The sequence below is a fragment of the Acomys minous genome (genome assembly GCF_964271855.1).
Source record: "Acomys minous genome assembly, chromosome: 10".
Taxonomy (NCBI): domain Eukaryota; kingdom Metazoa; phylum Chordata; class Mammalia; order Rodentia; family Muridae; genus Acomys; species Acomys minous.
Genome location: NC_140491.1, coordinates 63,073,444 through 63,099,576, shown reverse-complemented (window position 1 = coordinate 63,099,576; position 26,133 = coordinate 63,073,444). Strand labels below are relative to the sequence as shown.

At 53.4% G+C, this 26,133-nt stretch overlaps 1 protein-coding gene across 1 annotated transcript; it reads right to left on the bottom strand.

Moving 5' to 3' along the window:
• Window positions 1-11,075: 11,075 nt before the first annotated feature.
• On the bottom strand, window positions 11,076-15,976 carry SOHLH1 (spermatogenesis and oogenesis specific basic helix-loop-helix 1). The gene is made up of 8 exons (XM_084799049.1): window positions 15,771-15,976; window positions 15,374-15,508; window positions 14,618-14,765; window positions 13,924-14,048; window positions 13,404-13,501; window positions 12,600-12,789; window positions 12,040-12,116; window positions 11,076-11,480 (listed from the first exon to the last, which is right to left on the bottom strand). Exons 1-8 carry the CDS (start codon window positions 15,821-15,823, stop codon window positions 11,278-11,280), a joined length of 1,029 nt encoding a protein of 342 aa, XP_084655175.1. The 5' UTR covers window positions 15,824-15,976; the 3' UTR covers window positions 11,076-11,277.
• Between the last annotated feature and the right edge of the window lie 10,157 nt (window positions 15,977-26,133).

Here is a 26,133-nt window from a genome sequence, read left to right as displayed (position 1 = left end):
GGGATCAGGACCACATTCCTGGCACAGTCTGGTAAATGCTCCTCCGGAGAAGCCAGGAGGAGGAGCAGGGGCGCCAGGCCTCTGGCCAGTCCAGTCTGAGGAGTGGCCAGACAACTGGCTGGGCAGACCTGGCTGCTCTTAGCTCTCACCGTGCGTGCAGGATGCCCTGCGGCTACTCTGCTGAGTCCTCAACGCTAGCGATTCCAGCAGCCTGCTCCAAGATACTGCGGAGGAGGCAGTCTGTCCCTGGAGCACTCTAGCTGTGGGGCAGCGGGGATGGGCGGAGCTTGGTCACCTTCTGAAGGACTGACCAGCAGGCAAAATGGCTCTGTTGGGTGGGTGGAAGGTACCTGGCACTCCCAGGCAGCCCGGCCTCTGGATCTTTTGGTACAGCCTGCTGAACCCCACCAGGAACAGTCGTGCACGAAGCCACCACATGACCAGGCTCTGCTGAATACAGTGCACCAATGTGACGTCTGTGGAAGAGACAGACGATCAAGATCCCTTCTGACTAAGCTATGACAGAGGGCTAGGGAGTTGTTAGTACATCCTCGAGATAAAACTGTAAAGGCATACTGGCTGGCCTTGCCCACTGAAAGCAAATTGCTTCTGGTGGTCCTTAAGGACAAATATTGAGAAAATGGCATGGTACCATGAACAGGAGATGTGTTCATCTGCTCAAGTAAAGACGCCACATCTGGTACAGCAGCAGTGGCAGTCAGACAGTGACTGAGTTTGCGATAGGCATCTGTCAGTCTCCACCATCCATCCGTCCTCTGCACTGGGCAGATAGGAGAGTTAGAGACATGGGAAGCAGCATCCTGGTCTTTCAAGTCCTTGACGGTGGCACTGACTTCTGCAGCTCTTCTAGGGATGCGATACTGTCTCTGATTCACTATTTTCCTGGCAGAGGCGACTCTAAAGTTCTGTTTGGCCTTCCCAACCGTAACAGCCCTCACTCCATAGGTCAGGGAGCCAATGGGAGAAGTCTGCCAACTTCTCAGTCTCTATCCCAATTAAACATTCTGGAACTGGGGAAATAACCACAGGATGAGTTCAGGAGCCCAGATTCTAACGTTTGCCACAACCCAATGTGGTCTTTCTTTCGTCTGTTTGAGAATTTTCCTGCTTACACAGATCAAACAACAATGGCGTAGGCTTCTTAGCTGTTTCACGCCTGGAAATACCATGATCGATCAGCCAGTATCAGAAGTCCATATGAGTCATGGCGCCATGGAAATCACTTCACCTGTGGTGCCCGCCATGGTTCAGGCTGTTATGGTCATTGCTTTGTCCATGCTGTCCACCACGATACCTATAATCACCTTTGGTGACTCACTGCTGCCACCTGGCCCCTCCTGTTTTGAGGCCCAGTTAAACCCACTGTGTTTAGGTCATTCAACTGAGTAGCAGCGTCTCGCTATTTTGCATCTCGTAGGGTTAGTGAAGGGCTTGTCTTCAGGCCTTCCTACTGTGAAGGGTTAGGTTTTACAGTGTCCCCACTATAGCGCTCAGTGTACCCACGGAGCCTGAAAATCCCTTCATCAACACTAAACCAAGGGGCACCAGGCATCTCCAAGTCCTTCCCGTTGGGCCAACTTTTGACAAATGCTTCAGCCAACTGTTCAAACAAACTTTTGACACCTTCAAAAAAATTTTTTTTGGCTATGTGAGCTTCTATATTAAGCCTAGAATCTCTACTCAGAGGGTCCATGTCAATAAATTCATCTTGATCCACTTCATGTTCCTTCCACTATGACGAGGGCTGCAAGTTGACTATGGTGACTCCATTTTGGCACCTTGGGTGAATTTGGTCTTGCTGGTGAAAGTGCCAGTAACTGTAAGAGGGCCTAAGGAAATCAATTCCGGGAAGAAAAGCAACTCAAGGATGTGGGCTCTTTGCAACAGTCAGCCTGACATTGCTATTTTTGCTAATCTCACATTTTGGCTTTTGTAACTATCTGCTTAGCTTGCAGCCGTGAGAAGGAAATCTTGGGGACTTTGCAGCCAGCATATGGTTTTCTTGGTTAAATATGGACCCTGAGGAGAGCTCACTACTGTACTTGGGTTCCCAGTACCCAGAGGTAGTCACCAGGGGGCTGGAAAAAGACTTTCGGTAAGCTCATAAACAGTTTCCGAGTGGTCTTTTTTTTTTTTTTTCAAGACAGGGTTTCTCTGTGTAGCCTTAGCTGTCCTGGACCCGCTTTGTAGACCAGGCTGGCCTCGAACTCACAGCAATCCACCTGCCTCTGCCTCCCAACTGCTGGGATTATAGGCATGAGCCACCACGCCCAGCTTTTCCGAGTGGTCTTAACAGGCCCCCAGACCTTAGCACAACTGACTCCATGACGAAGTACCATTTAGGCTGTAAGACTCAGCATGTAGACAGCACCTGCCAAAGCAAAACAAAGGCCCAATCCATCAAAGTGCACAGTTCTGGGAAAGTCCCTAAGTGCACTAACCTTGCTTTTTGGCTTCTGTGCTTCGGCTTCTAGCTGACTGTTCTTGTTAAGCATGTCAATGCAGAACATGGTTTCTATGCTTAAAAGCTCACTCTGAGAAAGGCTCAGTGCTGCACTAGGATTCTAAACACACAGCGTAGTTGCTGGTCAGCTAATAAAGACTTTCTATTGGCTTAAACCCACGTCCGAGCAGTCTTCTCTGGCGAGTACCCCACAGCAGTCACCGTTACCCCACACCCTTAAGATCCATTCCCACACACATAACCCAGACTTCTGGGTGAATGAACCAGCGAAGTCACTAAGCTCTGTAGTGGTGCAGCGCATCTCCTCATGGACCACACTCTACCTGCCCTGTGTCAGTCGGCTTCGCCTTAAGTCTGGCTATAGGTCTAGAGGCAACCATTGGTGAGCACTAAGGGACATCAGCATGGCCGTGCCTGGCATCTCCTTCAGAGAAAGTCATTAGCAGACAATGAAGGACTAATTTCCTCAGTCAAAGGTGAAAGGCAGCATTTCAGGGGTGGGGACGAGAGGACATCAGCTGCCAAGGGTGGAGAGACTACCTCCTCGGGTGTGATAAACCCCTGAGAATCAGGGCTCAAAGTTCAATAGGGTCCCCCCCCCACACACACACACCCCGCCCAGCTGGAGTGACCAGATCCCATCCTTCACCAAGGGATGTCCTTACCGCCGCCACCGCCCTCAGAGGCTGGACTTGAATTCTCTCTGTAATTCAGCTGACCTCATAATGAGAACTTGGTTTGCTTTTCCACAAAGTGAGCTCCGTGGCCGCTGGAGAGAAGACGCTCTCCCAGGGTACGCTTAGAAACCTTTGGACGCTTATGCTCATCTGGAGCCGGTCAGTTTTATCACTGACGTCATTGTCCTTCACTGTCTTCTGAGATGCTAGAAGCTGGTTCGTTTTTTTGGTTTGTTTTTGTTTTTTAATCACTGAGCTCATTCTTTTCCTCTGTCAGTTCATCCAGAGGAGCAACCAAACAGCATCGCCGCTTTCCTTATTTTTCCACAAGTTGTCAAAAGTTTTATACACAGAGTCACAAAACCCATCACCTCTCACAATTGCTGAGTCAGGAGAATCAAATACACTTGCCGCTTTAAGTTTGTAAAATAGTCCACACCATGGCTTTCGGTTCTACGCAAGCTTCCAGGGGGAGGCTCCGGGAACTGCAGGTGCTGGCAAACCGGAAGCCTGTCCCAGACACTTGAAAGAATAACCCTTATACTGCTGTGGTTCTAGAGCCACTGCTAGTGCCCGTATCTTACTGGTCTGGGTCTTCAAGCAGAACATATGCGTGGAATCTATTAGAATGGCTTGTAAGCAGTGGTCTACCCGCTTCAGTAATGGCTGTCTACCAAGGAAGGTCCTACTGCCCAGTAGTCAGCTTGTGGGTCTGGCTGCCTCAGCTGGTCATCAGTGATGCTGGATCCCAAAGAAGTGTAGGCGGCAATGCCAGTGAAGAAATGGATTTACTAAGGAGAGTGAGCAAGCAGGGAGGGAGAGAGAGGGACAGAGAGAGAGAGAGGGAGGGAGAGAGAGACAGAGATACAGAGAGGGAGAGAGAGAGCGAGTATTTCCTTCCTCCACCTCCTTTATATAGGCTGCCAGTGAAGACAGAGCCCAGAATAAAGGTGGATCTTCCCACTTTAAAAGAATTGGATAAAAGTGAATCCTCCCACCAGGTAATGGTGGCATGTGTCTTTAATCCCAGCCCTTGGGAGGTAGAGGCAGGTAAATCTCCTGAGTTTGATGCCAGCCTGGTCTATAGAGTGAGTTCTAGGACAACCAGAGCTACACGAAAAAACCCTGTCTCAACAAACAGAGAAGCGGAGAGCAGGGGGTGGGGGGGAGAAGGAAGGAAGGAAGGAAAAGAAAAGATCCCTCATAGGTGTTTTAGTCAAGTTGACAAGCAAGAAAAGCCATCATAGGAAGAAGCCCTGGGTCAGTAAATCCCAACTGTCCTAACTGTCCCCAGGACCAGGAACAGTGAGGATGTGGCCCCTCCTGCTGATGTGGGCCTGGCTTTGTTCTGTGGCCCAGGAAAAGCTGTCCAGGAACTGGAGATAGAGTTGTTAGAGGTGATTCGGCAGAGAGTCCCAGCAGGGGCTGGAAGGGCAGAGCCAGTGTCCATGCCGGCACCTTGAGAGCCCCTAGTCACTGTCCAGGCAGCAGCAGGAGCCAACGTGGGTGTAGGTGATCTGGAACCGGGCCTGCCAAAAGATCAGGGTCCCCTTTGACACTTGCAGTTCTGAGAGCAGCCACAAGGTGGCAGTGGCCTCCAACAGTTTAGTCTTATCAGGCCTGATGGCTTATCTGCCTTTATCTAGTCTCTGAGTGTGAAGACTGGCAGCCCGCTTCATTGTGCCATGATCCAGGGTAGGGGCGATATGCTCAGGGTTAGAGAGAAGTGGGGTGGCCCAACCCATGCCCCACTATCTCTCAATCACACTGGTCCCTGTGAAGTTACTGTAGCTGCCCCCCCATTTGCATCCCTGCATCATAACAGACTTGCAGAGATGTCATTATGACACATCTGTGGGAACCCACAATAAGTCCAAGACTGAGAACAGTTATGGGTGACAATGACATGCTGGTGTAGGCTCACAGACAGTAACAAATGGGCCATACTAGTGGGGTGAGGTGGCTCTGTACATACTCCTCTGCCTTACCATGAGTCTCTGACTCTGGATATTAAAACACACGTGCACACGCACACACACACACACACACACACACACACACACACACACACACACACACACACACACACACACACACACACCTCTCCTGCCTCTTCCTGCAGGCACACCTCTGATCACAGCTAGGACCCATCTAAGCCATCTGGGATCATCTCAAGGCTCTGATTTAGTCAACTTCAGATGCTTTTTGCATACAAAGTCACATTTTCAGAGAACTATCCACCAAGACCTGGCTCCATTACTTAGCTCTACAGACAATAGTAGAGTTTTTAGATTAAAAAGTCAGTAGATGAGCTGGGTATGGTGTTGCACATTTAATCCTAGCCTTCAGGGAGGTGGAGGCAGGGGGATTGCTGCGAGTTCAAGGCCAGCCTGGTCTTGGACAACCAAGTGAGTCCAGGACAGTGAAGGCTACACAGAGAAACCCTGTCTCAGAAAAAAATAAATAAAATAAAATAAAAAGTCAGTAGATGCCAGGTGGTGGTGTCTCGTGTCTTTAATCCCAGCACGTGGGAGGCAGAGGCAGGTGGATCTCTGTGAGTTCAAGGCTAGCCTGGTCTACAGATTGAGTTCCAAAACAGCCAGGGCTACATGGGGAAAACCTGTCTCCAAGCAACAACCAGAAGTCAATAGATATAGATGTGAGCAAACATATGGGACACTTGACATGCAGAAGCTCAGTGGACAGCAAACATGCAGGCAATAGGAAAAGGCAAACGGCATCACACAACTGAAAGCTCGAGGTCAAAGGATCCTGACGACAGTAAAAAGGCAACAGCCTTGGACCATGGCGACTCACCAGGCGACAGAGCTTGCCAAGCCTGACAACTTGATTTTCATCTCTGGGACCCATGAGTGGAGGGAGAGAACCAACTCCTGTGCGTTCTTCTGGCCTGCACATGGGTGGTCTCTCTCTCTCTCTCTCTCTCTCTCTCTCTCTCTCTCTCTCTCTCTCTCTCTCTCTCTCTCTCTCACACACACACACACACACACACACTTAATTAGAAGACAAAGGTGGCGCACGCCTTTAATCCCAGCACATGGGAAGCAGAGGCAGGTGGATCGCTGTGAATTCTAGGCCAGCCTGGTCTACAAAGTGAGTCCAGGACAGCCAAGGCTACACAGAGAAACCCTGTCTTGGGAAAAGGAGGAGGAGGAGGAGGAAGAGGAGGAGGAAGAAGAGGAGGAGGAGAAAACCTACAGAATAGGAGAGACTATTTGCAAATCATGTCTGACAAGGATTGCTATCTAGAATCTTCCACATGGTGGATGACAGCCACCACATGCATGCATGCAGGCAAGACACTCATACACATAAAATAAAAGTAATAAATCTAAGAACCAAAATAACAAATTTCTGATACACGCTCCAACACAGATAAAGCCTGAAGACATTATTACAGCAACCACAAAGCACAAATTCAGAAAAAGGAAATTTTCAATGTGGGCTGGCTGCGAGACAGCTCAGTTGGCCAGCCACATTCCTAGCACCGTCAAGGCCCTGGGTTTGATTCCCAGCACTGTATAAACCGGGTGTGCTGGCAGAGTACCTGTAAGCTCAGCGCGGGAGAGGATGGGCACAGAAAAGCCATCCTCAGCCACAGAGTGAGCTCAAGGCCACCCTAGGAGAGATGACACTGTCAAAAAAAGAAAAAGCAAGCAAGCACGCAGGCAAAAGGAAGGAGAGGGAGGGAGGGGAAGAGTCTGGCAAACAAGAAAATGCACTGAAACCCCAGAATCAGGAGGCTCTGCGCCATACGATGTTTATATACATTTCAGAAACAGGACAAAAGTAAAGTGTTTAAGAATGTAAATTATGAGCCAGGTGTGGTGGCGCACGCCTTTAATCCCAGCACTCAGGAGGCAGAGGCAGGTGGATCATTGTGAGTTCGAAGCCAGCCTGGTCTACAAAGCGAGTCTAGAACAGCCAAGGCTACACAGAGAAACTCTGTCTCGAAACCCCCCCAAAAGGAATGTAAATTATGTACAATTGTGAGGGGCAGCGCGGTGGCTCCTATAGGGGAGGGTGGGTGACAGCAGGCGGGTGGCACAAACTGCCGGGCTGCACTTGACAGGAAGTGCTGGGTGAGCTGCCAGGCTGAGCTGAGATGCTGAGGGCCTGGGCAGATCTGAAATTTCTGTCCTTTGTGTAGCAGCGACCGGGTCAAGTGACTGTGACTGCCACCTACAGGCTGGCGATGCTCAGCCAGGGCCACATACCGCCCTGGCTGTCTTGGTTGAGCAGTTGCCTAGGGCACATGTGCCCATGAGCACATGCACATGCAGGCATGCACGTGTGCACACAGGCGGGGAGGGAGGGGGAGGAGGAGAGGGAATCGTTGAGAACGAGACAAGAGCCACCTGCAGGCCCGTCAGGTGCTTTTGATCACAGTGCTGCACAGTGGCAGGAGTGGAGGTCGTGTCAGGAAGAAGCCAGATTGGAGCTTAGGGACCAGGGTTTAGAGGGAGGACGGCAGGGCCACTAGAACAATCACCCACCTCCAGTATGGAGGTGAGGGTGTGGGCTGGACCCCAGTGCGCCTCCTGTCTCAGGTGTGGGTGCCCCTCACTGACCACCTGCTATGGCCAGGCGCTCCCTAAGCGTTGTAGAACCAAGTTTGCCATCGTTAAAGCTGCTGAAACTCTGTCTCCTGCCCTGGGGTTTCCACAAAGCTTGGGGTAGGTCAAGTGACGCAAACCCCACATGGGTAGCAAAGCACAAAGGTCCATGACATTTTCTGTTCCAGCTACAGGGTTCTGGGGGCTAGACAGACTGTTCCTGGGAGCCTGAGGTGCAGAAACCCCTTTAGGTAGGTGCCAGGGTGCTTGTTGCTGTCATCCATGGTGGTGATGACAGTCAAGCTGAGGGACGGGCCTTCTGAGGTGCAGCATTTGCCAGAGGCTGAGAACCCATGGAGAGCTCAGGGCCCGTGGCATCTGTCGGGATAAGGGACTGCCTCCTGCCTCCCCTCAGACTGTAGCCATACCTCCGCAGCCTGACCTGAATGAAGAAGGCAGCAAGGCCAGCTGAGCTGTCACTATCCACACTAGAGCTGTCCCGTGCCCCCCCCCCTCCCCCACGCCCCAGCAGAGAGAGCTAAACCAGGGGAATACAGGGGCAACATGCAAGGATGTGGAGACCACGGCCCATGAAGGGCAAGGCTTCAAAAGAGGTACAACTATCTACTTCTTGATGGCTGACCGTATAACCTGACTACCCAATCCGGGGGGAAAAAACAAAACAAAACCCAGGAAGAATCCAGGGAGCTCTTGGAAGGCACATCGCAGCTGCAGCCGGGAGCACCATTTCCCAAGCCTCTGTGACCGCTGGCCTCTGGAGGCCATCTTTTAGCCAGGAATGTCCCTTGTGCCCCCTGAAAAGTGCTGTGAATACCACGAGCCCCTAGACATTCTTCAAGCGACCCAGACTCCCAGCTGGCTGGCTGAAGGCTGTTGGAGGATCTGCAGAGCATGGGGGAACACTGGGCAAGGACACTGGAGGATGACCCCAAGGAATAACGTGAGGGTAGGGGAAACCGGGGCCCAGGAACCACTTTGCTCCAGCTATGGTTTCAGATGTCTGGATCCCAATACGGTAGCCAAGAGAGGAGGACCTGCCGGAAGGGAAGCATAGCCCAGAATGCATGCATGCACATGCATAAGTCCCCATGTGCCACATGACAGGCATGCGATGCCCTACAAGGCACACACATCTCTATGCACCCTCACTCCTCTGCCAAAGGACACACCTTGAGCTGTTCCTGTGAGGGTCTCCCAGGATGTCAAGACATACATGGGCAAACCTGACTCCTACCCCATCCATCCCTCCTTGCTGGGCTCCAGATACGAACTTAGCATGCATGCACAGGGAAACAAACATGGGCCTCATGAAAGCAGCCATGTACAGTTTCACAGAAGTGTGTGAAGTTGCTGGAGAGGTTTGGAGTGGGGTGAGGCACATCCCTTCCCACAGCCATCCTTGAAGCCCTCAGAAGGGCCCCCGCTACCCTGGGTGCTGTCACTGCCCAGGTCCCCTCATCTCTCTTCAAAGCCTTAGTGAGGCCCCATGGGCAGGCTAGCTAGACCAGTAATTTGGATCAAAGAAAAGGTGAGGCGTGGCTGCACAGGGAACCACGCCCACACCTACAGAGCCTTACCGGAATGGACACCAAGGCCAAGCTGGGCTGGCCAGCCAGCCCCTCTCCTATGTGCCTGTGTTGGCTGGATTAAAGCACCACTGAGAGAAGACTGTTCTCACCCTCAGGATCCTGGAGCTGTGACCTCCCGTCGTCTCATCAGAGTCTGTGGCCTATTGCTGCTCCTGCCCACGAGCCAGGCCGGGCCTCGGGTTCATTCTTAGCACTGGTTCAGAAGAGACCACCTGCCTCCTGGCATGGGCCCTAGCCCTGGTGTCTGTGGAAACGTCTTCCAACCCTCCGTGACTCTGAATGAGCCAACTCAGGCTCCCTGCCTCTCCCTCTCAGGTGCCACAGGTAAGGCCACACATCTGACCACAGGCACAGCTGGGATTTAAGGGGTCCAAGGGAGGGGTGGCTGCAGAGACGGCTTCAGGAAGGACAGCTCTTGATTCTTCATGACCTGCCTCAAGGCGGACAAAACCAGAAAGAGCAGCAGGCCACACAACCCAGGCTCAGTCACAACCCAACCCAGGCACATGCCTGTGAATGCTGGACATACCCAAGGACAAGCGAGTAGCCCTACAGCAGCGTAGTGTGGGTGCTGTGCCTCCAGACACCTCAATGCCCACCCTCCTACGCCTGCAATGTGCACACATCAATACATGGGCATAAGCATACATACCCTAACATACATGCACGTACATTCATGGGCACACAAATGCCAGACACAAATACACATTTGTTGGATGTGTGTTGGGTGAATGCACACACACACACATGCCTGCCTGCCTTAGCAAACACACCACATAGATGTGGTAGGTCTTCTAGAAGACACGTGAATCCCAGCAGTTGGAGTTGACTGCTAAGCTCAAACACCAGGCAAGCAGAGAGGCTACAATCCCTGTGCTCAGGGATCTGGTGTGGGTTTGGCACACTGGCAGCCAGGAACCTGGAGGGTATTCCCTCCTCTGACCAAGGTCTTCAGTCCTGTCAACCACGGTGGCGAGGCCCCAGGGGTGGGGGTGGACAGCTCTGCTCAGCACCCACCTGGACCACAGTGGTACAGTGCCCAGGCCCTCCTGGACCCCCACGTGCCCCTCTCTGCTCCTGGGATGTGTGATGATCTCAGTGCTCACAGTCCCCAAGTGCTTCATCCCACGCCACCTGCTCCCGAGCTTTTGTCTGCAGTGACTCATGGGAGTGAATGGAACATTCCACTGGCTGTGGAGGAGGCCTGATCTCACACTCAAGGTTCTTGGAAGAGTCAGGTGGGGCTGCTCTAGTCCCAGAACTGGGGCGGACATGGGGGAGGCAGTCCCAGGGACCTTGGGCTGTCTCCAGATGTTGACAGCAGGACAAGCCCCCAGCCTGCTCAGCACAGAGAAACATCAACACTCCTCTTCAGTCTGCCCAGAAGCCGGGAGTGCAGGGGTGTGGGCCAGACCCTGAGGGTCCCCAGGAGCCCATGCACAGCCAGATACAGGGGTGCCCAGCAGTACAAGGGGGAACCAGACCGTCCCTCAGGACATGGGTGTCCCAGAAAGGCCCCACCCAATCCAAGCAGCTGCCCCCAGGAATGAGGAGGAAGTCACCTAGTCTCCAGCGCCCCTCTGGAAGCAGGGTGCAGAACTAGGTTACTTAGGGATCCCACAAGCTGAGAACCTCTTGGGAAAGATCCAGGCAGCTGTCTATGCTCTGAGTAGAGTTGGAGCAATGTGCCCAGTGAATTGGATTAATTACTCAAAAGCCAGAGAAATTTGCTTCTGCCAGAAAAACCACTTTCCTCTTTTTAATACAAACTCCACTCACAGCCCTGCCAGCCTACCTCAAATTAGGCTGCAGCTGTAAACCAAACCCAAAAATACAACACCCAGGCCCGCACGGGACAGGGGCAGGGGCACAGGCTAGTCACGTGTTCCGCGCTGCCCTGCTTCCACCTAAATGACATAACTAAACCATCAGGGGAAAAAGTCGGGGAAGATGCTGTCTGCTTCATCCTTCAGGGCCAGACCAGGGCTGCCAAAATCCAAGCCCCACATCTCTGGGGAACCAGCCCGGGGCTCCTGGGAGCAGGGCTCAGGGTCCCCCACGAAGCGTGGCTCTGCCCCATCCATTGGGCTGCTTCTGGCAAGAGCTGGGCCTCCTCTGCCTTCCACCGACCCTGGAAGAAAAGGGAGCATCGTCGGTAAGGCAGGCTCACATGGCGGACGCTGTCAGCAGGCCAGCCATGGTAGAGACTCAGGGGCTCCTATGCTACTAGCACCTAGCCCATCCTGAAAGCACTCTGCCCCCCTGCGAGAAGGGAATGCAAACCCCATGTCTCTCCTCCCAGTGACGAATGATGACCTCAACCCTGGTGGCCCTACTCTCATGGCTTAGGAGAGCCACAGCAGTGTTCACTCAACCCTGGACCCTAAAGGTTGTGGAGTCAGAACATACGACTTGTCTCCCAGCTGTCCCAGTGCCACAGTGAGGGTGACCTGGGAACAAAGCTGAAACCATCCAAGACTCATAAAGCCATTTCCGTAACCCGTGCTCACACTGTCACACGCGGCCAGTCATTTTGACCATCACCAGACAAGGAGAGGAGCTGGAGGACCTCAGCTCAGAGTGCAAGCTGGGCCTAAGGTTCAGTCTTCCTGGTCCTGTCAGGGTGGACACAGGTCCCAGAGCCAGGACCCGTGTGGGGAAAGGCTGCCTGGGCTCACAGCCCCACTCACCCAACCACCAATCAGGACTTGTGGTCAGCAGGAAGGATGTTCCATCCACCACGTCAGACCCTGTCCCTGTGGTGAACCTGGAGAGGAAAAGATCCCCTAGTGGCCACAGGTGCCCCTAGACGCTAGAAAACTCAACAGAAACAGAGGCCAGTGGATCCCACGGAGGCTCACCCCAACAGGACCACGTGTAGAAACCACCTCCACCGGGCACAGGCCACAGCCACAGGGCTCTGATGAGCAGAGATTGTGCTGGCTTCTCCAGCCACAGCCTCTCATCCCTCCATTTGCCTCCCACACCCCAGCTGGTGTGTGCTCCCCAAACACAAAATTATTCTACCATCAGCCCAAACAAAAGACAATTAGGAGACAAAAATGTTTTAGAAACACTTATCAGAGAGCCACATGGTATGTCTGGCTTGGGCCTGTTGCCTGGGCCTCCTCTCAATGTCATAAAAGTCGGGGACAGAAGCTTCCAGAAGTAGAGAAAGGCACAGACCAGCGCTGTGCTGAAGGCCGGCAAGCAATGGCTGCCGCTGACACACATACTCGGAAACACCCACCTGGCGTCAGGCACAGATGTCAAGGCCAAGTTAGGCTCCTCAACCAGCATGTCGGGAGATTCAGTGTCCCTAGCCAGGGATTCCACCTGGTGCAACCCACCAAGTGCAGTGTCGCTGGGCTGGGAGGTGGCTGACTGCCATGAGTGATGAAGCCAGGGTGAGAGCCCAGGACCCAAGCTGGAGGAAGGCTCTAACAGGGAGAAGAAAGGTTAGCCCGCGTGGTTTAGGCCTGGGACTGTCCTACGGTGTGCAGGGCTGAAAGCCAGAAGTACGTAACAGGTGACCAAGCAGCGCAGTGTCCAAAACCAGGTATCCAACCTTGGGGCAGGGCAGGTTCCTGGGGAAGGGGGTCCCTAGGCCTTGGGACACCTCGCATGGGCTCAAATCAGGAGTTCCCCTCTGCACTGCTCCTGTGACCTTGAAACAAGATACCTAACCCATGACCCCTACACATGTGGCTGCTTAGAAGCCCTGCCCAGCCAGCCGAGACTTCTAGACATGGCAAATATACAGGATGTGAGACAAAACAGCCAGGAATGCCTGGTGCAAACTGGCACAAGAGGCTCACCTGGTGACTCACTGGTTCCTACTGACCAGGGCTTAGCAGCGGGGAGCAAGACCCCACACACTGCAGGCATATGTGGGACCTCAGAGTCACCCCAATTTCAGCACAGGCGGAGCTGAGACAGCCAGCTGTTCTAGACTCTGGGCATAGGAGAGGCAGGCCCCTTCAGCAACAGTGCCAGCCACTTCAGGGTCACAGGTTACCTGGTGCACTGAGTGACAACGTGCTCTGGAGCTTACCAGGGCAGCAGGACGGTCTCTCCTGCAGCTCCGACACTCTCCCCGTGGCTTGGCTCTGATCTATAGCCAGCGTCCCACAGCATGGGGGGCTCTGAACCCTGAAAAGGTATATGACATTAAAGAGTTCAGAGCCCCATAGAGCAGGAGAAAAGCCAAGTAACCCCCATTCTTCCCAATGCCCCAAGAATGCTGACAAGATCACCCTCTGCACTGACTGTACTGTCACAGTAGGCTCTCAAAGGACCATCTTTTTGGTTTGTTTGTTTGTTTTGTTTTTCGAGACAGGTCTGTGTAGCCTTGGCTGTCCTGAACTTGCTTTGTAGACCAGGCTGGCCTTGAACTCAGAGAGATCAGCCTGCTTCTGCCTCCCAAGTACTGGGATCAAAGGCGTGGCCTGGCTCTCAAAGGACCATCTTAAAGACCCTTGAGCATGTGTGTGAGGGGCTAGGTACTATTATGCAGCTAAACACTACTGTTCAGAGCGAGCCCAGGGCCCAAGGATGGTCACAGGGACACTAACCAAGCCACGCCAGACGCTTTTGCTGTCCCAGGGTCTGGTTTGCTGTCTGCCATCTGATTTGCCAGGGTCACCTGCAGAACATCACCCTGCCACATGTGCCACATCTCCTGGGAAGGCTGAGAAACCTGAAGTATAAACACACACACAAACGGGGAACAGTGGGGATAAAGAGCTGCTGTCGTCAAGCCCCCCAGGTCAGATGCCCATGGTATGTGTGGGGGTTGTGTGTGGAGGGGGAGGGAGGCTGAAGCTTAAGTCTCCAAACAGCCCCTGCTCTTGAGTCAGGCTGTATCCACCTAGAGACTTGGCCACAGAGCCTCAAGCCATCAGAACAGAGCTCTCCTCATGCGCAGGCGCAACAAATGGGGGGGGGGCGTCGGGGGGAGGGCGGGCAGTGGTCTTGGGATCAAACAGTAAAGGAGTGTAAGTGTTCTTGGCCAGAACTGGGCATATGGAGACCCTGAAACGCCCACACATTGACATCACGTACGGGCAACTGATCAATCAATAGTATCGGGAAGAGATAGTGGACACCTGCCCCTCTCAGAAGAACGGGTTGACTGTAACTTGAGGGTGCAGAACGCGTAGCCACCTTGGGCTGAAGGCTAGGGCCCAAGGAGGTAAGGGACATGCTGACTCTACACAAGGGTATACACTGCACAGGCCTGGCGAGGCCCACCTGCCTACAACTCACCGAGAGCTGACCCCAACCAGGATCCATGCTGTGAGCAAGCTGGAGGAAGTACACAGCCATCTCCAGGACCGTGGCCATGTCGTCCCGGCGGCCGTCAAACTGGGGCAGGAGAGCCCGCAAGCGCTCACAGCTCAAGGAGATCCGTCTCCTGCATCCAGACAAGCAAAAAGGAAGCCGGGAAATGAGCCTCAGGAAGCCACAACTGAGCAGCCTCCGGGGCCTCCTGAACAGCAAGCAGGCTCAGCCTTGCGGGCTCGTGGGCCCCACCAGACATGCAGTAACTCTGGGCTGAGGGCACAGGCCTGAAGCTGCTCTGTTCAGGTATGTGAAAGGCTGAATCCTAGTTTAGACTCTTTTTTTTTTTTAAGATGTATTTATTTATTATGAATACAGTGTTCTGCCCGCACGTACACCTGCAGGTCAAAAGAGGGCACCAGATCTCATTATAGATGGTTGTGAGCCACCATGTGGTTGCTGGGAATTGAACTCGGAACCTTTGGAAGCACAGCCAGTGCTCTTAACCTCTGAGCCATCTCTCCAGCCCCCTTGTCTAGACTCTTGAGAAGGGTAAATACACCAGAACTTCCAAACAGGGTAGCGGCAGCGCTACCTCTGGCCTCCTCCACAAGGCTGAGTTCACGTGGCGCTCTGGTTTTTAATCCTGATTGCTCCAGCTGGGTATAACCTGATTTAAACCAAAGACCTAAAGCCCTTCCCCCGCCTCTTCGTCGTACTGCCCACCGAGGCTGCCCGCACCTGCGTTCTCTCTCGCTGATCACGTTTCTCCGAAGGCAAGGACCCCAATCTGCAGCGGCCGCACGAGCTCTGCGGAGGCCTGAACCCTGTGAGGCAATCTGCAAGGCACCCCGAGTCTCGGGCTGAGTCGTCTTGCTACGGAGAAGGAAGAGAGCCAAGACCACCTGTGAAACCCGCAAAAGCCACCAGTGTCCCACCTGGGAGAACTAGGGCATTTGGGGGTGAGCGTCTGTAAAGAAGAGGAAGGCAACTTGGCCAGCTCATGACCCCTCCTCCCCCCTCCCCCCCCAACTCCAGGATGGGGAGCTCTGCCCTGATGTGCCAGGTAGGATAAATACAGGACGTAGCCCCTGGGCAAAGGCCTGACTGTCTCAGAGCCCGTCAACCCATATTTTACCTGCATCCCACAAAGCTGGAGACTCCGTAATCCTCTGGGCTGCTGGACGCCATTGGGAAGCTGGAGGAAGGAGGCGACAAGCCGCTGCCACTGATAGCCCCTAGCTCTGCCCGCCAGCCCGCCCTCTCACCCACACTCTGCCCCAGGAGCTCCGCATCCAACCAGCACCCGGCCGGCCGTCCACTCTCACGCAAGCGTCTCCCACCCGCCACGCCTGCCCACCTCGTGCAGGGCTTGCCCCGCCCCTCCTCGTGCCTCACACACTGCCTCACGTGGAGGCCTTCAGGACACGTGACTGGACTACAGCCCACGTGACGGCTTGCAGCTGGTTCTGGGCCCTTTGCCAGAAAGTAGCAGCTTGGTTGGACTCACCACTCCTCTAGCGGATTTCTGGGGATGTGGCCAGCCAGGTCCCCAACCCCCCCACTTGCGCTTTTGCCAAGCCTTGGTTCCTTCCCACTCGAGGTGATTCTGTCCCTACAGCTCTTTGGAGTGGCCACCAGGGCTAGTTTTTGGAATCCAACCTCGCCCTTAAGAAGCTCACAACCTAGTTGGGAGAGGAAGGCTGGTCCACTGTGAAGGTGCATCCTGTGGGGCCCTGGCCAGTCTCAGGAGGACTGCGGGGTGTCCAGTGCCGTTCCAGAGTGTTCCTTCTAGCAGGTGGTCTTCCCAAGTGCAGACTTTCACCTGCCCAACGGGATCATCAGAGCCAGGCAGCACCTGACCTCCCCAGACTCAGCTTCACTCTTCAGCCAACAGCAGAGTGGCAGTCATTAGAGCCACGTGAGCTTCCGGTCCTACGGCCCGACATGCTAGCCACCTGCATTCCTGGTCTGGACCGGTACTAAGGTTTGGGGAACCCCCATCTGGAATCTACCCTTAAAAGTTCAGCCCTGGCGGACAGGAGTCCCTCGGCAAATATTCCTTGGGTGACGAGTTCAGGAAGGAGGAGAGGGAAAACAGGGAGAGGCCTGGAGAGACGTGTAATGGTGAGAGATGGGTGCTAGGGATGCCGGCATTCAGGAGGGACTGCTCCTGGGGATAGGTGATGCGGATCACTGTGACTCTCCTGTGGACCTGAAAAACAAAAAACAAAAAACAAAAAAACAGCAGGTAGCACCACAGAGGAATGGGGCCTCTTGCCTCTGCCTCTGCTTCCAGTTGGGGGTCTTGGGTGGAGCCATAGGGGATGGGGCTGGTGATCAGCTGAAGAAAGGCGATGCTTACAAATTGTAAGAGGAACAGTCTTGTCCCTCTCTTTATACTTGCTCTGCCCAGGCACCAGGATGGTGAGGAGAGCCGGGGGGTGCTGCTGACATGGGCTCACAGGTTCAGGCCACCTAGGACTAAGAAAAGGCGCAGAGGGGCTAGAGAGATGGCACACAGTTTAAAGAGCACAGTCTGATCTTCCAGAGGTCATGAGTTCAATTCCCAGAAAGCACATGGTGGCTCACAACCATCTATAATGAGATCTGGTGCCCTCTTCTGGCCGGCAGGTGTACATGCAGGCAGAGCACTGAATGCATGATAAATAAATAAATCTTTAAAAAGAAAAGAAAAAGAAAGAAAAGGTGCAGAAGCTGGCATGGGATGTGGAGCAAGGGGTGGGGGCGGGGCACAGCTTTGCTTTGCTGTGGGGGCTCAGGGCTAAGGCAGGCAGGTGAGGCAGCTACAGTGCTTGGGGCTCCCATTTCAGGCAGAGACACATGGATTTTGGTTTGAGTGGGGCCTGTGAAGTGAAACCAGAAGTGCTTGGGTACACTGAGTTCTGAAAACTCTGGGGACAGGGTTCTCAGCTTTCGTTGAGGGAGGAGCAGATTAGGAGGAACGTGGCAGGGAACTGGCCCAGCAGGAACCAATCACAATGGCTCTCTTGCCTCTTAGGCTAGAGAGTGCAGGCAGCCAGCACCTTGGGACTTGGGTCTTCCAGGGCAGAATGTGGCCGGATAGTCATTCAGGGGTGGCCCTCCAAAGTGTCACCCAGCTTGGTCACTTCCCTCTTGGACTCTAGTCAGATGGTGACAACGTAGACGCAGGTAGTGTGTTCCTGAGTGATGATCTGGGTCCTCCTGGTGGGGAAACCTGCAAGAGGGTCAGCTGGCCATCGGGCAGATGGAGGTGAGGCATAATGAAGAGAGGCCGGACCCTTCTCTTGGGGGGATCACAGGCTGCATCCCTTCCGGGGACTGTGATGCACCTCAGACCTCTTCAGAACCGACTGCACTCCTGCCTCCAAAGCATCTGTTGAAGCCTGTCCTCCTGCAGACTGACAAGTGGCCTGTGGTGGGTTGAGTAAGAATGGCCCCCATGGCCGGGCGTGGTGGCGCACGCCTGTAATCCCAGCACTCGGGAGGCAGAGGCAGGCGGATCGCTGTGAGTTCAAGGCCAGACTGGTCTACAAAATGAGTCCAGGACAGCCAAGGTTACACAGAGAAACCCTGTCTCGAAAAACCCAAAAACAAACAAACAAAAAGAATGGCCCCTGTGGGTTCCTATATTTGAAGGCTCAGTCATCAGCACGTGGCACTCCTTGAGAAGGATTAGGAGGCGTGGCCTTGCTGAAGAAGGCGTGGCCTTGTTAGAGGAAGTGTGTCCCTGGGAGTGGGTTTTGAGGCTTCAAAAGCCCAAGCCAGGCCCAGTGGCTCTCTCCTCCTGCTGCCCAGGGATGCCTGTGCAGAGCTCTCAGCTGCTACTCCAGCACCGTGCCTGGCTGCGTGCTGTCACGCCCCTCCCATGATAATATACTAAACCTTTGACACTGTAAGCAAACCCTGATTGAACGCCTTCTTTTATAAAAGTTACCTTGGTCATGGTGTCTCTTCGTAGCAACAGAACCCTGAGACAGGACCTTTGGAGAGACCTGAAGGGTGTAGAATCAGTGGCCAGCATACTGTGATCCCCCCAGTATATGGACCTGGGCTCCCAGCGAGAGACTGGGTTAGTGGGCTAGGCCTGGAAGAAAGCATGAACGGAAGTCAGCTTAGCCCCTCTCCCTCACTGATGCAGTGTTGGCTTGGTGAGGGTTCTTCAAAACACTGGACAGCAAAGGCTCCTGGGGCCCAAAAGGCCCATGGTTAGGGTTTCATGATGTCTTGTGAGTAGCTCACCTGACACAGTCTTACCTTGCTGTAGCACCTGAGGCTGCTGTCATACCCACTCCGCTACCTGCTGAGAGGTGCTCATGGGACTGAGGGCTGGGCAGAGGTCACTGTGCTACCTGGGGTCTAGATAGAACCTCAGTCTGGCAGGTTCCTGATAGTGGTACCCTGGGCATGGGGAATTGAGGTGCAGGCCTCCAACCCAACTGAGCGCTGTTGGAAGATGAGGAAGAAGGGAAAGCTGGCGGGACACAGTATCAGTGTGGTACCATTGATGCTTGCCCACTTTAAATGTAGAAGTCCTCCCCACCCCCGGTGTCCCACGTAAGCCAAGTCACCCAACAAAGGCCACATGCCTTTGGGGCACAATTGGAATTTCTAGCTGTTAAGGGTTTCTTTTCTGGGTTTCCGGGTAAGGAGGCTTTTCAAACTCCAGTGATGAAATAACGGTCCCCCAGCAAAAATGTGCATGGGACTTAGAATCAAGACAGACCCTTGACACACTTTTATACCCCAGCTTGGACCAGACACCAACACTGAGGGTGCGGCGAGCAGGGGTACATGGGGACAGGCACCTGGACCACGAAGATGCATTTGTTGGTGGTGGTGCTGCCACCCTCTTCCAGCCACCCCCCCCACACCCAATCTTGGAAAAAATACTAAGTGTTTGGAGAAAAATGAAGAAAGGGGTGATTACGGGTTCTGACTCCTGCCCCGCCACCAAATCCAAATGCCCCTTGCCGACAGGGCACACAGCTGGGGAAGCATCTGCTGAGAGGCACCGTGGAGGGCCTCACCAACCCAGCCTTCTGGAGTTTGATGGCTGATGCACTCCCAGGGATGGGTGCTCCACCCCGCAGGAGTTAGCGCCCTCCTGTGGGAAGTCCCCGGGTCTCCTGGTGGCTCACCGTCCAGGACACCCCCTCCAATCCCCTGGACCAGGCCTCTCATCCCCAGGACCCTCTGCAGCCGATCTTAGGAGCATTTCTTTGGACTGGCTTGCTGGCACCACAGGGGGTGTGTTAGAGGCTGTGGTGGCTGAAACACAGCCGTTTCTAAGTCTGGAACTCCGGGACTGTCCGGATATTTGGGGGTGAGAATAAGGTGAGGGGCAGAGTGTGCAGGCGTGGGGAGGGACACACAAGGTATGTCCATATGAGAGTGGCAGCAGAAGTGCACCTCACAGAAGGGCGGCCCCTCCCAAGTAGAGCCACTGGGAAAGGGTTGAAGGGTTGTACAAGGCTGTAGTCAGTGTTAATTTTCTGCCGGTCACTTCTTTGCAGCTACTGACTATGGATCACTGTGAGGGACGGCTTCCCTTACCTGGCAGCCAGCCCTTCTAGACAGCAGGAACGCATCGCTCCTACCTAGCCAAGTGCCTGCCTGCCTGCATGCAACACTCATGGAGGAGCCCAGGGTCAACAGTAGCACATTGGTTATGGCAGTGGCCTTGGTCCTGGGCCTCCCTGCTCCCTTCCTGGCCCCTTTTCCCGTCAGTCTCTGCTTTTCTGAGGCCGAGCACACTGAAAGGCAAGCAAGAGGTGTTGCTGCTGATGGGGCACTCAGTTTCCCCTGAGAGGTGGAGCTGGTCTTGAGGACCATTCTGGGTAAAGATACAGGATTTACCTGAGGCTTCAAGGGCCAGGAGCACACACCTAGGGGTGCCAGGGAGGCAGTGGTGGGGCCGGGAGCAAAAGCACTGAACACGGGCACTGTCCTTGGGAGGTAAGCAGCACCCGGCCTCCCCTGGCTTCTCTGGAGTCGATCAAGTGGTACCAGTACGGCAGAATAACCCCAGGAGGCCTCTCTGGTTTCTGTGACCTTGCTGTTCTGGGACCCTCTGCCTCATATCTCCGTGACTTGGTGTCACAATTCACTGCCTGATCGAGTCCAAGCAGGACCACTGTGTCCTTGCAGCATAGACTTCAACATCTTCCACCTGGCACTGTCCATAAAAGCTTCGTCCCACCCCCATCTGAGCCTGGCCTCTGTCCCTGCAGATTTGCTCTGAAACCTGCAGGTGGAGCTACTGCCAGGACTGCAGCTGGTGTCAGAGAGCCAACATGAGGAGGGCGGGAGGGAGCGAGAAGTGAGCCTGCCTGATACCCAGGCTGGCAGTGCGCAGTGGCCTCAGCAGAGGTTGAGGAGCGAGAGCTGGGGGTCCTGCAGGCAGATTCCTGTACCAGGTAGGACTCACTGGCAGGCAGAGTGGAGCAGCCCTGCCTTGGATGTATCTCTGTTTTATAGGTGCTGGGAGTGCGAGCCAAAGCACTTTTCTCAAGAGACTTGGAGTCTCACGGTATCTGCCACTTCATAGCCCCCAGCCCTGCACTGATGCTAACACACCCAGACTTCATGGCTGAAAAGCAGAGGTGTAGAAAGAGCTCTTGGCCCTTCCGCTAGCAACTCTATACCCTAGCCTCATAATCTTACTTCCCTCTCTGCCTCATCCCAAGGTCCCTGCTGTGTGGTCCCAGGCCTCAGCAATCTCAGGGTCACTGGACTTTGTCCTCTTCTGTCAGGCCTCGTTTGTGATTCAAGATTCTTCTGCCCTGAGGTGACAACCACTGTGTGACAGAGGGAGGGGCCATGACATTGTTATCTTTTTTGTTCTGGTTTGGTTTTTGGTTTCGGTCTTTCTCCCACCCCCACACCCCAAGACAAGGTTTCTCCCTGTAGCCCTGGCTGTCCTGCACTCACTTTGTGGACCAAGGTAGCCTTGAACTCCAGAGATAGCTCCCAGAGGTAGCTCTTTCACTCAGGAGGCAGAGGCAGGTGGATCGCTGTGAGTTCGAGGCCAGCCTGGTCTACAAAGCAAGTCCAGGACAGCCAAGGCTACACAGAGAAACCCTGTCTCAGAAAGAAAAATTAAAAAAAAAAAGACAGGGTTTCAGTGTGTAGTCCTGGCTGTCCTGGAACTCACTCTATAGACCAGGCTGGCCTTAAACTCAAAGATCTACCTGCCTCTGCTTCCTGAGTGCTGAGATTACGGCCTGGGCAACATTGCTGTCTAAGCCCCAGAGTGTTCCTCTCTCCCACTCCAGTGCACTTCCCACCAGAGCCAGGACCTTTCCTGGAACTGCGTGTTCTGAACAGCCTGGATCCAGGCCATCCTGGGACCCTGAAGACTAAGGCACAGAACTTGTCCCTGGCATCCAGCCAGTGTGCGTGCCTGGCTGGCCCTCTAGGGCAGCAGGAGTTGCCTACGCCCCATGGGAAAGATTTGAGGGCCCACACGCAGCCCTGGCTGACAAGAGTGACAGCTAGGCAGCTCTGCAGCCAAAGCTGGAGGGAGCTCAGGATGCTTCAGGCATGGGGTCCGGCAGCCACTCAGGAGGGAGCAGAGGACTGACTGGTCCCCAGAATTCCAGTGCCAACTGTAGATGTAGCCTAGGTCCGAACACAGCATGCCTGAGAGTGCTAGCTTCAGCCTCCGGTGATGTTGCCTGGCAACTGTTTTATTGTCATGACTCATGCCTCGGAGGGTCTCTTGGTGTACCCATGAGGTTTCTTGACCTGATTCTGAGAGATGTAGAAAGATTTTTCAAACTTGTTTTCTTTAGGTTTATTTTTTGAGACCGAGTTTCTCTGTGTAGCCCAGGCTATCCTGGGATTCACTCCATAGACCAGGCTGGTCTCAAACATAGAGATCCACCTACCTCTACCTCCCAAGTGCTGGTATTAAAGGTGTGCATCACCATCTGTTAGCATACTGCCTCAGACTGCCTAGCAACCTACGATATCATTACCTGCCCTCCGCTAGGTGTGCCCCTGCCCAGGAATATATAAAAGGACAAACCCCTCTCTCTTGCTCTATTACCTCTTTCTTTTCTCTTCCTCTGTCTCTCTGTCTCTCTCTGTCTTCTCTCTCTCTCTCTCTCTCTCTCTCTCTCTCTCTTTCTCTCTGGGGCTCTCCCCCTTCCTTCTCCCACCACCACTACTTTTACATTAAAGAAAAAAGATGCCAGGCAACAGATATTATAGATGAAATATGCACCACATAGCAGATATAATATGGAGATGTTTATTATATGAGCATGGGGAGAGAAGGAAAGGGGCCATGCCCATAGCAGGTAGGCTATGCCATCATAGGTAGGCAGACTGGGGCAGAATCCTCACAACTATAATAAGCTTCTCCATATCATATCTGTTGTGTGGCACATATTTCATATTTAAAAGCACCACCTGGTGGTGTTTCAGATCTTGTAGCAGGACTACCAACCACTCCAGGATGCTCCTTAGTACCCAGGTAAACTATTCTGGATTTCTCAGAAATGGGACAGTCCACATGGATGTGGGGTGACGACAGAAAATGAGCCCCAACACAACACACTGAGATTCTACATGTCCCTGCACACCTGTGTGTGTGTCAAGCGCCTGGTGTACACCTGGTGTGACTGTGTGTTAGGGCAGGAAGTGGCCAGGAGCAGCCCACCAGCCAACTCTACCCGTGAGTATGGGGGTCTTAGGACATCCAGAGCCACAGAGACCCAGTGGGGGCAGAACCAGGGCATCCCCAGTGCTGAACTTGAAAGTCTGGCTGACTCAGGAAAGGAAGACAGTGTTCATGGTTAACAGTTCAAGATGGAGGGGCTGGAGACATGGCCCAACGGTTAAGAGCACTTGCTGCTCTTCCAGGGGACCTGCGTTTGATTCCCGGCATCCACATGGTGGTTCACAACCATCTGTAAGTCCATTCCCAGTGGGCCTGACATCCTTTTCCGGCCTCCACAAGTACAAGGCACATACACGGTACACACACATGCAGGCAGGCAAACGATGCATATGAGCACAGGGTGGAAGCAGGAGGAAGGAGAGGCGGAGGCAGGAGCATGGCTTCAACCCATGAGTTGGAGACAACGTGGTGAGACAGGGTCTCTCTCCCAAAAGGAGGAGGACACAACATGGCTAAATATCATTCAGGACCTAAATAGATGCCACCACCAGTGAGCATGTCTTCACCGAAGACGGAAAGCTCATGGGGCTGCACCCTGAGACAACGAAGGATGCTGAGAAGGAGAGTTAGTCTTCCCCAGGGATGAACGCTCTGATTGGTTATCGAAGACCAAGCGGTCAGCCCTGACATACAAGCATACATATAAGCAACACCAAACAGTCTCAGTATGTCGTATTTTATGCATTTATGTAACTAATGATTTAAAGAGCCCATGAGTTTGAAAAGGAGTGAGGTAGTACATGAAAAAGCTGGAGGGATAAGAGGAAGGAGGAAATGGTGTGATTCTATTTTAACTTTATATATATATTTTAAACAGAGGAACAGAAGTGGCCGGGGAGGAGGGGCTCACTGAGTGGGGCCTCTGGGCAGGTTTTCTCAAGGGAGACCTGTAGCTGATCATAGATGGAGCAGAGGGGCTGGAGGGCTCTGGAGGTCGGAGCCAGCCCGCCCGCCCGCACGGGTCTCAGTAGCTGTATGAGCAGGTGGGGTGGGAGTGACAGTTCTGCCTTGAGACTCAGTAGTGACAGTGTGGGTCAGTGGTGGTCACAGGGCCGTGCCAACGCCTCTTCATGCCGCCTTGCATCTGGGAAATGTTATCTTAAGCAACTATGCGCAGACGTGTCTGGGACACATTTGTCTACTGACTTCCCTGATGAGGACGTTTAAGAATGGAATTGCTAGCCGGGCGTGGTGGTGCACGCCTTTAATCCCAGCACTCGGGAGGCAGAGGCAGGTGGATCACTGTGAGTTCGAGGCCAGCCTGGTCTACAAAGTGAGTCCAGGACAGCCAAGGCTACACAGAGAAACCCTGTCTCGAAAAAACAAAACAAACAAAACAAACAAAAAAAGAATGGAATTGCCAGGTTGAAGAGATGGCTCAGAGGTTAAGAGCACTGACTGCTCTTCCAGAGGTCCTGAGTTCAATTCCCAGCAACCACATGGTGGCTCACAACCATCTATAACGCGATCTGATATCCTCTTCTGTTGTGCAAGTGTACATGCAGGCAGAGCACTGTATACACAAAAATAAATAAATAAATCTTTAAAACCTCACTAATCCAAAGATCTATAGGAAGACCCTTTCAAAAAAAAAGGAATTGCCAGACAAAAGGATCCAAACATCATTAAGGCTTCTGCCACGTAGACCCCTCTAAACAAAAGCCAAGCGTCGTGATCCTTCTTGTGACCCTGCCTTTCCCAGAGCCTTGATGCAGTCAGTGACGATGGTTCCCAGGCCTACACAGGCCCGTGTCTCCCTGCAGCTGCCAGGCCACCTCTCTCTCTTCCTTCAGGCTGGATGACACGGAAAGCTGCCTCCAAGTGTCACTCCCAATGAATGGAGTCCCAGTGCCATAATGAGGATTCCAGAATTAAGAACGTGCTTTTGTTTCAATCCCAGGTTTGGGGATGTGATCTGCTTCACACTGCCCGCAGCAGCTGCCTGTGATTTGCCTCGTGCTCTGGCAGCCAGCTGCAGATAGTTTCTGCAATTGTGTGATGTTAGGAATTCTGGGACAGTTTCAGAAGGCCCCTGAGAGGTGGGGTCAGTGGTTGTTGGTCATTTAGGGAGGTCAGTTGCAGTTGGCTAGTAGTAGTTCTAAAAAAAAAAAAAAAGAAGAAGAAGCAAAAGGGAAAGAAATTAGTGTCAAGGGTCTTTCTCTGTCCCCTGTAGCCTCCTTTCTCTCCTTTCTAGCGAGAGAGGTGAAAGCAGGAGAGAAAGAAGAACCCACACAGTGCAGCTCTTCTGAGAACTTTGGGATAACGTGTGCTTCAGGGCAGCCATGTGTGACATAGAGACCGAGCACCTTCCCCCAAGGGACAGCTGCTACCCAGCAGCCTGGCAGCTCCAGCAGCTCCGACATTTCAGCTGTGCACAGGAAGCAGCTGGACTTTCTGCCATGGTCAGCAGAGAGCCGCTGCTGCCTCCCACTCATCATCGGGCACCAAGCCCGGCCGGCACTCAGCTGTCCCCTCCGCAGCGACACAGCAGGGTTGCCTTCAGGACTCTCTCAGATGCTTGGTGGAACTATCCAGGAGCATGCAGGCATGCAAGCTCCAACACAAAAACATGCATATGCCATATGCACACACATGCAGATGCATATCTAGGCACACACAAACATGCATATCTGGCTTTATAGATGCATGTGCATGTGTCCACACAAGTGTAAGTCTGCCCACGTGCAATACACATATGGAAATGCATGTATTCACATGCAATCAATACCTGTGCAGGTGCATAAACACAGATGCATACTCTTGCCCATGTGTACACATGGAGGAATACACACTTTTGTACACAAAGGCA